This window comes from Talpa occidentalis, unplaced genomic scaffold, assembly GCF_014898055.3.
Source record: "Talpa occidentalis isolate TD23 unplaced genomic scaffold, MPIMG_talOcc4v2.1 talOcc4.5, whole genome shotgun sequence".
Classification (NCBI taxonomy): Eukaryota; Metazoa; Chordata; class Mammalia; order Eulipotyphla; family Talpidae; genus Talpa; species Talpa occidentalis.
This window is the reverse complement of record NW_023604861.1, coordinates 69,852,685-69,864,212: the sequence shown is the minus strand read 5'-3', so window position 1 is coordinate 69,864,212 and position 11,528 is coordinate 69,852,685. Positions and strand designations below refer to the sequence as shown.

The 11,528-nt window shown below is 38.8% G+C and overlaps 1 protein-coding gene across 1 annotated transcript in view; it reads left to right on the top strand.

The window, feature by feature from the left end:
- The first annotated feature begins 342 nt into the window (after positions 1-342).
- The window catches only part of PNPT1 (polyribonucleotide nucleotidyltransferase 1), a 46,284-nt gene continuing 35,098 nt past the window's right edge, over positions 343-11,528 (top strand). The window contains exons 1-5 of the mRNA XM_037527427.1: positions 343-513; positions 8,045-8,105; positions 8,854-8,928; positions 9,904-10,009; positions 11,143-11,192. Coding sequence (XP_037383324.1) covers positions 353-513; positions 8,045-8,105; positions 8,854-8,928; positions 9,904-10,009; positions 11,143-11,192 — 453 coding nt within the window. The 5' untranslated portion in view covers positions 343-352. The remainder of the gene's footprint in view (positions 514-8,044; positions 8,106-8,853; positions 8,929-9,903; positions 10,010-11,142; positions 11,193-11,528) is intronic.

Sequence of the window (11,528 nt, the reverse complement as noted above, 5' to 3'; positions counted from 1 at the left end):
AGAGCGAGCTCAGTCCATTACCCACCACACAAATTCTCCCAATTCTCAGTTACATAAGTACCTTTACTACACGACTTATTAAACACGTTACTTTAGGACTTTCGTTTAATTACGACAGCAATTTTTAAAAAGCATTATTTTCGAATTGTCTTTCATTGACACACTCAGAATAAAAAGTCGCTACCGCGTTCACATAGGTTTGGCCCTCTCTGCACTTCGTAGAAAGCGTCCCTGGCGTCCTCTGCCCCGGCGTTCTCCACGGCACCGCGGAAACGAAACTGCCGCAGACTCCGCCCATTCTCTACAGAGAGCCAATCAGGAAACAGCCCGGGCTGGTCGCGTGCTCCGTGTCATGGCGGCTTGCAGGCATTGTTGCTCGTGCCTCCGGCTCCGGCCGCCGGGCGATCGTCCAGGCCGCCTGCCCGGGAGGGCGCGGGTGCTCACTCCCCTGCAGGTGCGAGCACTGTGGGGTAGCGGCGGCTCGCGCGCGGTGGCGGTGGAATTAGGTAGCAGGTAAGGAACGGCGTTCTCTGTATTTCAGAAGGCGTCTGGTCCGGCCAGCCCGAATGAATACATTCATCTCCTGGGGTAGGAATTCGGCAAAATTGGTCTCTCCCCTTCTCCCCGCCCTTCCCAGCTGTCCCATAATTCCCATTCGCGGTTTGGAGGTCGTCTTCTGGCGCCCCCTTCCCCTTCGCGCGCCGTGTCGGCCTCCTGCCCTTTGTTTCTTGGTCGTCACTCTTGCCCTGTTCGGGGCTTCGTTCTTCCAACTGACCCTGGCCACCTGACTTTTATTTCTCTCTACTTCAGATCTCTCTACTTTGCTCTTTTGGGTTCTAAAATAGGAAGCATTCTACCCGGATAATGAATTGACTCTGGATCCGATCCAGTTGATTGACCAGTATGACGCTGGATGGGAAGGGAAGGTTAAAAGTCGGCTTCTTGAACTCCGGCTATGTAATACACTGTTAATAAGAGCAGTAAAAGCATTACTACCCCCATTTCATAGTTAAGATAATAAAGGCTCAGAAAAGGTTAAGTAACTTTTTCCGAGACAACAGAGCTCGTAGTAGTATATAAAACTAAGTGGATTTTGAGTTTATTTTTCTGTTATCAAAGCCTGTACTTTTCCCAGAAGTCTGTTTGCCAGAATTCATGTCTAAAATCACTTTTTAAAAATTTCTACTTGAATTTTTTAGAATAAATAAAACTGCTAATGCTTATTTTATACACACATACACTTAATACGTGTACTTTAAAAGAATTGATCCTGGTTCATATAAAATTGAAAAATCTGGCTTTGAATCCATGCCTTCTTCCTTAATTTAGTGAATGATTGATATTGAACAAGTTACTTTTGTTGCTAAGTGAGAAGACGGAACTAGAACAAGCGTTTTGCAAAGGGCTACACATTGTGTGTCACATATTTGTGTGTTTACAAACCCTTCTAAAATGTGAAAAGCATTCTTAGCTGAAAGGCTGTACAGAAACAACCTATGGTTTGTTGACCCCGACTAAATGATCTCTAAGGAACTTTGCTACCTCTAACATTCCATGATTTTCGTTTTTCCAAGAGGATGTTGCTTTTTCAAGGATTGACCTGAGGAAATGTCCCAGAACATTTCATTCATTTTACAACCTACCATGTGCTAGGCACTCGGGACTCAAAGCAATAACATCAGCCCCTGCCCTCCAGACTTTCCATAAATAATGTACTCTGAATCTTTCATTTGTTAACCTGGACCACTTTTGGAAAATAGTTATTTTTTTAGACCTGTGTCTTATGTTGTAAGAACTAGATTCATAAATAACACACCTGCTGGGCAAATAAGTTCTTCAGTATTTGTCTTAAGTTTGTTGTTTGTATCATTTATTAACTGATTACTATGTAGCATTCCATTTAATTTGTTATATTCTTTACAACTGCTCTAGAACATTGTATCCTTATGTGGCAGGTGTTTTTCAAATTGTGTTTTTAATACAGTAACTCTTGAGACAATATTTAATTTTCATTTAAAGAAATTTTATGGGGCCTCCCCTGTGGTTGAGTGCGGTGCTGTTGAAGCTGTCCACAGCCTCTGCAACATGGGTTCAATCAGCCAGCCAGGGAGAAACCTACATTGCGTGGCAGACCTCTCCTGCCTCACCGCCGCCCCCCTCAGCAGTGTCTTCTGTCCCTCTGCCTGTTCTGCTCCCCGCTCTATCTCTGGTGAATTCTCTCACCCTCCCTGGCCTCTGGCCTGTATCCCAGTTCTTGTATAAATAAATAAATCTTTTTTAAAAAAAAAAGATTTTTATGGAACATCTACTACGTACGGGGCACTGGAGATACAGAATCTGTTAAGAGGGTAAGAACAACACATGTTTACTGGTGGTTCTCCACCAGTAAAAGTCACTGTGGAAGAGATTGGATAGGGTACCAAGGGAGTACAGAGGCTTATTTATCCTACCCTACAGCTTGCCATTGAAGGTGAATCTTGAAAGTCAAGAAGAAAGTCACTGAGAAAGTTGCAAGTGCAATTACAGAGAGGTGAGAGTCCTTTTGGGTAGCTACAAATAGCTTACTGTGTAGGGAGCAAAAGATGGCATGTGAATTTAGCAACAAAGACAAGGTCAAATGACATGAGCAGAGGCCATATTATAAAGGTTGTTTTTACTTAATTGGTTGTTTTTTTTTTTTTAAGAGGCATGTATTATTTATTTATTTGTTTGTTTTGTTTTGTTTGTTTATACAAGCACTGGGTACAGTCAGAAGCGCGGGAGGGTGAGAGAATTCACCAGAGCCAGAGCGGGGAGCAGAGCAGGCAGAAGGACCGAAGTACACTGCTGAGGGGAGCAGCTGCTGAGGGGAGCAGCGGGCGGCAGGAGAGGTCTGCGGGCCATGTGGGACCCTCCTCCGGTGGTTGGGGAGCAGCCGGGGATCGAACCGTCGCCTCAGAGGCCGCGGGCAGCTTCGCAACCCAGCGCTCAACCGCTGCACCACCGGGGAGGCCCTGGTTGTTTTTTTTTTTTTTAAGTTTTATGTTACTGAATATTTCTTGGTGGAAGTTGAAGGAAAATAGTTATATTCTATTTCATTCTGCAAATGTTTCTAAAGATGTTCTTTAAGCATCTCTACTCCCTGTGACAAAGGATTTCTTCCTCAGTTATCTCTTCCCATTTTTCTCTGCACTAATAGGGTCTGTGTATCCACTTTATTACTTTTTGTCCAAAGGTATTTTTTGAGTAAGTATCACTCACATGCATTTTGAAAGTAAAAAAATTTTTACAAAGTTCAATGGCCACCCAGTTCCAAAGGCTGGAGACCACTGATGTGTTGTCAGTCTTGTATTTATTTTATGTATAAAATATTGTAGAAAAAATTGGTAAGAGGTAAAATCAACTATTGATAACACGAATAATTACAGGTCTGTGCCAAAAACAGAACTAAAAATACCTGGACAAGAAAAAATTACATAGGTCAATGTTGACACCAGCTGAAATCATGAGATAGGAAATTAACCCCCTGGTTCACTGCATAATATAAATTACGCACACGTGCAGAAAAGTAGTTTGAATTAGGTCAAGCACCAAGGCATGGCCATAGGACTATCTGGTGGATAGCCAGTGTAGGACCTTTACAGAAGAAACAGGGTAGACTAAACAGACATGAAGAAAGCAGAAGCATTTGGTGTTTGAATAAATATCTAAATCCAAGCATGCACATTTGAGAATATCTGGGGTACAGCAGACCTGTTGTTTTGTTCCCCTCTCACTGATTCGATCAGTCCCAACTGTAGCTATGTTTGGAAGCCTTATAACCTCCCTGGCTCCATTTCTCAGCCTATTGATACAATTGGGGGAACTGGTTCTTAGCACCCCTTGACTCATGTCTGTGGTGCATGTGCTCTCTTCTTTAGCATACTACTGGTACCTACATCCAGGTGGAGCTATAGGACTGGTTTTCACCAGATAAATGAGAAATCATGTTATCTGTGTGCTAAAATGGTCCCTTTCCAATGAAATCTACTATTACTCAGAGAAAACCTATGTTTTTAACCTTTGTACTCTGGTACCTTCTCTTGGACTCCTTTATAAATCATATAATCCACCATTAAAGAATAACGATTAGCCATCTCTTAAAATATTCTACAGAACATTTCAACAAAGGCAGTCTCCAAAATTCTGGGGCAATATCCCCATTAGCAAAATAGAACTATAAACTTTTACAGCTCTGTGTCTTGGGCCCACTTAGATCTGTCTAAAAATACTTCCATCCCTTTACAGGGTTTGCTCGGGTCCCACCTTATTTGCAGGGAAAGATTTCTAAGACCTGCAGTAGATGCCTGAAAATGGATAGTACCGTAACTTGTATATACACTATGTTTTATGACAAAGTTTAACTTTTGTATTAGGCACAGTAAGAGATTAGCAATAGTAATAAATGAGACAATTATTATGCTGTAATAAAATTACAAGGATGATTTTTCTCTGACAAAGTATCTTACTGGACCTAATATTCTTTTTTTAAAATTTATTTATTTATGCATACAAGAACTAGGATATAGGCCAGAGATGTGTGGGGTGAGAGGATTCACCAGAAACAGAGTAGGGAACAGAACAGGCAGACTGACTGAAATACACTGCTGAGGGGAGCAGCAGGTGAGGTAGCAGAGGTCTGCAGCTCTGTATGGGTATTCGGCCGGGGATCGAACTCATGCAGCAGAGGCTGCAGATAGCTTCACAGTGTGGTGCTTAACCCCTTGCGCCACCAGGGAGCTAATATTTTCTAACTCAAACAGAAAACTGAAGCTGCAGAAAGCAAAACAGTGGATGGGGGACACTGCTATAACCAGAATTCACATTAGTAGATGAAATGCCAATATTTCTTGAGAAGTATTTGTAGCATAGTGTTATTCAGGATTAAACAAAGCTTAAAGGTCCTAAATTTACATTTTTCCAGATAAAATGTTAATACTGATTTCAGGTTTGGGTTGGTGAGGGTTTGCTTGATACTGTGGAGTACTACCTATTTCGACTATCATATTTTCTCCACCTACTATTCCAATTCCAGCCTCATCTCTGTACCTCATTATTTCTTCTGTCAGGGGAAACCTGTTTTATTAAACATTGTCATCATAACATCTACATTAAGCAATAACCCAAGTAGATTTTCTCAATATTTCATATAGTTAAAAGAAATCCTTATAATATTTTAAGGTTACAGTTAATAGTACAGATATTCTTGCTTTTTTGTAACTTTTCAAATTTAACAAAAAGAAGCCTCTGGTGAAAGTATTTAATGGGTAGAAATATTAAAGATTATCTTTTCATCCGCTGACATATGAAGGACAAACTGTCATCACTTAGGGCAGGGATGTGTGTGTGTGTGTGTATGTGTTTGGCTGCTATTTTTCCAGCAATAAACTTTGATAGAGTGTTTTTGAGACTGAACTTATAGAACATAAGATCTCAGTATCTTCAAGAGTCACTAAATGAGCCTCATACCCTTTCATGAATCTTGGGCTCTTAGAAAAAAAGTTTTGCTGGTCTGTTTCATGCCCTCAATAAATTCTTTTTCACTTTCACAGAAACTAGGAATAAGACTGACAGTGATGTGTATTTAATAATATATATCAACTTATTAGATTATAGTTCATATGCTACTTAGAATGTATAATTTAATGATTATTAAATTATAATTCATACACTTAGAATGTACAATTCAATGTTTTTTAATATAGTCACAGAGTTTTGCAAGTATTATCACTATCAATTTTAGAACATTTTTATCACTCCAAAAGGAATCCTGGGACCCATTAATAATTACTTTCCATGTCTTCATCTTCCATAGCCCAGGCAATTACTAATCTACTCTCTGTCTTTGGGTTTGTCTATTCTGTGCATTTCTTATAAATGGAGCATAAGAAATGTGGCCTTTTGTGATTGACTTCTGTCACTCACCATGTTTCCAAGACTTCACTATGTTGTAACTTATATCAGTACATCACTCTCTCTGATGGCTGAGTAATATTCCATTGTATGGATTACACCAAATTCTGTATATTCATTCATCAGTCAACAGACCTTTTCGATTGTTTTCACTTGGGGGTTGTTTTGAATAGTGCTACTATGAATATTCATATACAAATTTTTGCATGGACTTTTCATTTCTTAGGTATACAACCAAGTGTGGAATTGCTGGGTAATAAGGTACTTCTTTCTTTATCCTTTTGAAGGAAGAATTATCAGATTATTTCCCAAAGAAATTTACCCCTTTGACATTGCCATCAATAGTGATGTGGTTCCAATTTTTTTGCACCTTCATCCATACTTGTTTTTTTTTTTTTTTTTTTAAGATTTATTTATTTAAACAAGAACTGGGGTACAGTCAGAGGTGCAGGAGGGTGAGAGGATTCACCAGAGCCAGAGTGGGGAGCAGAACAGGCAGACGGACTGAAGACACTGCTGAGGGGAGCAGCGGGCGAGACAGGAGAGGTCTGCTGTGCCATGTGGGAATCTCCCTGGCCAGCCGGAAATCGAACCCTCGCTGCAGAGCCTGCAGACAGCTTCACAGTGCTGCGCACAAACACTGCGCCACCAGGGAGGCCCCAGTACTTGTTATTATCAGTATTTTTTGTTATCACTTTTTAGTTATGAACTAATATTTCATTATTATTTTGATTTGCATTTTCCCGGTAGCCTATTTCCATGTATTTATTGGCCATTTTTAGTTCTTCTTTGGAGAGACATCTATTCAAGTCCTTTGCAAAAATTTTTTTATTGGGTTAGTTGTCCTTTTGTTGTTGAATTGTAAGAATTCTTTACATAATCTAGATATCAGTCCTTTATTAGATATATATCTTGTAAATATTTTCTCCTGTAGGTTTTCTTTTACTTTCTATGAAGTATGAAAGTTTTTAATTTGATGGTTCAATTTATATTTTTGTCACCTATGCTTTTGATGTCATAAATAAGACTTCATCTCACTCAAGTTTATGAAGATTTACTCATCTGTTTTTTCCCAAAAATTTTATTGTTTTAAACTTACCGTTAGGTCAATAATCCACTGAGTTAATTTTCATTAATATGAGGAAGTGGCTCAGATGTATTAATTTTTTTCAATATCTTGTTGTCCAAGCACTATTAAAAAGATTCTTCTTGGGCCTCCCCTGGTGGTGCAGCAGTTGAGCGCTGGGCTGCGAGGCTGCCTGCAGCCTCTGCAGCGCCGGTTCGTTCCCCGGCCACCGGCAAGGGTCCCACCAAAAAAAATAAATAAATAAAAGATTCTTCTTTCCCCCATTCACTTGTCTTAGCACCATTATTGAACTTGGCAATAATATTTAGTTGTTTATATTTTGTCCTGAAAGCATCAGGCTAATTTTGGAGTATTTTACTTATTTATTTTTTTAAAGATTTACTCATCTATGCATACAAGAGCTGGGGTACAGGCCAGAGATGTGGGGGGTGAGAGGATTCACCAGAGAAAGAGTGGGGAAGAGAACAGGCAGACCGACTGAAAAATACTGCTGAGGGGAGCAGCAGGCGAGACAGGAGAGGTCTGCCTCGCCATGTGTGTGACTCCCTGGCTGGCCGGGGACCAAACTCGTGCTGCAGAAGCTGTGGAAACTCATGCTGCAGAGGCTGCAGATTGCTTTATAGTGCGGTGCTCAACCCCTTGCGCCACCAAGGAGGCCCTTTAGAGGATTTTAAATGGAGAAAGAATTCAGCTTATTTGTTAAAATGTGACTTTAGTCAGCAAAGCAACTTGTCAGTGAAAAACAGCATTTAAGAAGACAGATTCTGCACCCCCAAAATAGTTTTGTCTCTCATTTGTATTAATGCTGTGCCTTCTTTCTCTTTTTCCTTAAGTGCTCTTAATTTCTCTTTGTACTTTGGATAGTGGCTGTAAATTTCTTTTTTTTTTTTCTTTTTTGCTGGGTGGAAATCTGGGGGGCTTACTGACCTTTTGCTCTTATATTAGAATCCCTGATTATTTTTACTAAACTGGCAATTGTACTGATGATCTAAGTCCATTTATATTGATTTTTTTATTTTTAAACAGAAAATTAGAACTATCCTCTGGAAAACTGGCCAGATTTGCAGATGGCTCTGCTGTAGTACAGGTAAAAAGAAATCCTGGTTTTAAATTTTTCATCTTAAACATAATATGGAGACTGGTATTAAGTATCTTTATAAAATATGTAACTTCTTAGAATTGTGGAGCTAGAAATTAATTCAGACCATTATTCTTGTCAGAACCATTCCAGACAACCAGGGGAGTCAAAGAACTGGATATATTAAATGATGTTTAAGAGTTCTTCCAAACGAGGGTTCTGATTTATTCTGTTAATAAATTCTATAATGCTTATCTAAAGAAAGTGTCTTAGTATTTTCTTTAATCAGATATTTATCTTTATATACTACCTAAATTTCCTCATTAAAAAAATAGAAAATATAATTGGATGTGATTAAACTATATCAGTGAACATTTTATTTTATTTCTATTGCCTTTAAAAAGCTCAGTGACACAGACTGGTGAAGGACTATGGGTGTTTCTGTGGTGGGAGTGCAATAGTGATTACACGAGGGGAAAAACCCTATACTGTGAAAACACTAGCAAGGATGTAAAATATGATATTTCAATAAAAATTAAAAATAAATAAAAATTAAAAGCTCCATGAATATTCTTACACAGATAAGGATCAAGAAGAAGAAACCAAGATTGGACAGCTATGAATAATTATTGTCATTGTATCATGGAATAACAGTTCTCTTTTCTTGGATTTCACTGCAATAAGGAGTCTTTTCTGTTACTCCATACATGTTAATATCTGATTTTAAAGAAATTTACCTTTGTTGTTTATGTTTAAGTCAGGTGATACTGCAGTAATGGTCACAGCAGTCAGTAAAACAAAACCTTCACCTTCTCAGTTCATGCCTTTGGTGGTAAGTATTTGCTGACTTATCTCAACTATAACATAGCATAAATGTAGAATTTGTGATGTTTTTGTCCACTGTCTAGTGGGTGTAAATGTAAACTTCGCACAACAAAAATTTTCTTTAGTAGTGTGATACTAAGTCATCAGCAGATCTTAAACTGATCTCTTTGTAACCAATTCTAGCAGTAGTTAGCATACTTGAGGATATCTGGTTGTATAAGCTGACAAAAACAGCAACTGTATGTGATTACTTTAATGTTAAATTATCATAACTTACTGCTTTCATAGTTTTCCTTCAGTGAAAATCTGCAGGTATATGTTTAGTGAAGAGTTCACTAGGATTTTGTAGTTTCTTTCTCCTATGAAAAGGAAAATACAATTACCCCTAACAGTGTTGATACCCAAAAAAAAGCAATGTTTGACTTGACTAGAATAAGCTATTATGTAAAATAGTAAGGCTTGGTAGTAACCTGACAGCTAAGTAGGAGACTTTTTAAAATCAACATGTGGGGCCTCCCTGGTGGCGCAGGCGGTTGAGTGCTGCGCTGTGAAGCTGTCTGCAGCCTCTGCAGTGCCGGTTCGATCCCCGCCAGCCTCGGAGCAACCCACATGGCAATTAGACTTCTTCTGTCTCACCCGTGGCTCCCCTCAGCAGTGTATTTCGGTCCTTCTGACTGTTCTGTTCCCTGCTCTGTCTCTGGTGAATCCTCTCACCCTCCCACGCATCTGGCCTGTACCCCGGTTCCTGTATAAATAAAATAAATCTTTAAAAAATAAATAAAATAAAATAAATATGTGGAAACATATCTACCAGTTCTTTCTCCAAGAGATATAAAACACTGAAAATAAATAAAATGCTCTCTACTTGGTCTGGAATATGTTGTTAGCAACCTCACAAGAATGAGTATATATAATAGTTCTTGAGAAGTAGTTGCTACAAAAACAATTCTAACAAATTTCATTTTTATCCCTGCTTCCTCAGGTTGACTATAGACAGAAGGCCGCTGCAGCAGGTAGAATTCCCACAAACTATCTTAGAAGAGAGATTGGTTCTTCTGATAAAGAAATTCTTACTAGTCGTGTAATAGGTAAGATTAACCCAGAAGCGTTAACCCTCTCTGATAGGCTGGTGTTAGCATCTTTCTCTCCCATATGGCTTATACAGTTTCTTCAGATTTCCTTTGTGGCATTTATGCCTCCTGAGTGTAGTTACTTTCTGTAGCCCCTCACTCGAATGTGGGCTCCATGAGTGTAAAACTTTTTTGTTTGTTTACTGAATCCCCTATACCTGTTATACTGACCAGCACATAATCAGAATTCAATTTGTTGACTAAATGAGTAAATTGCAGTTCCATGGCCCATGATCCCATTATTGAATCTGTTCATAGTATTTCTCATTTTCATGTTCAGCATAGTAATTCCTGAAAGTATTATATTCATCAACTATTGATCTATCTATATTTAAAATCTTTCATGTCCTAATATATTACAGGATTGTTTATAGTTTATAGCTCTTCTACCCAGAAATTAGTAGTTTATGTATACTTTATGCATTCATCATGTTCAGAATCCTCAGGAGAAGTTTTCTTTTGGTCTGTTCTCAGTCTTAAGTCTAATTCCTCTGCTTATCTATGTAAGTAAAGCCTGTGGGAAAAGAATGAAATGTTGCCTCCCAATTTCAGACTTGTGTGCTCCTACCTTGCTAATTTTTGTTAGGGCGTGATGTGTAATAATTAAAACATTAACATTTGTCTATGTTGGGCCTCCCCGGTGGCGCAGCAGGTTGAGTGCAGCGCTGTGAAGCTGTCCGCAGCCTCTGCAGCGCGGGTTCGATTCCCGGCCAGCCAAGGAGATTCCCTCATGGCTCGGCAGATCTCTCCTCTCTGGCCCGCTGCTCCCCTCAGCAGTGTATTTCAGTTAGTCTGCCAGTTCTGTTCCCCACTCTGTCTCTGGTGAATCCTCTCACCACACTCCCACCTCTGGCCTGTACCCCCATTCTTGTATGCATAAATAAATCTTTTTAAAAAAAAAATTGTCTATGTCCCTCTCGGTAAATCAGTCCAAGGGGAATTCTTTTCTTTTTTTGACATATTGAACAACTAGCAATATCAGTTTTTCAGCCTGATGTTTAATTGGGAAAAGCTTTTGAACTGTAAAGCAACTACTCTCTGTGCTGTTTAATGTCGTTGTTTCTGTTTTTTTTTTTCCTCTCTTTTGACAGATCGTTCAATTAGACCTCTCTTTCCAGCTGGCTACTTTTATGATACACAGGTAAGTTCTGCAGTAGATGGGTTTTTTTTTGTTTTTTTTTTTTTTAATTTTTAGATCAAGTGAAAATTATTTATTGGATCGCTATTGTACTTCCTAAGCTAAACATAAAGAATACCAAAAAAATTCTTTTATGATGCTGTTGCATTTTACATTAATTTTAAGTGATGATGATAATAATCTTTAAAAGCTAACATTTATTCCATGTCATTTGAGCTGATAACTGAATTATAAGTAGGAGTTAACCAACCTAGGAATATGGGGGAAGCATTTCAGGTAATGGAATAGGAAGCACAAAAGCCTTGAGGCAGGAAAGAAATTGATGATTTTGAAAGATTA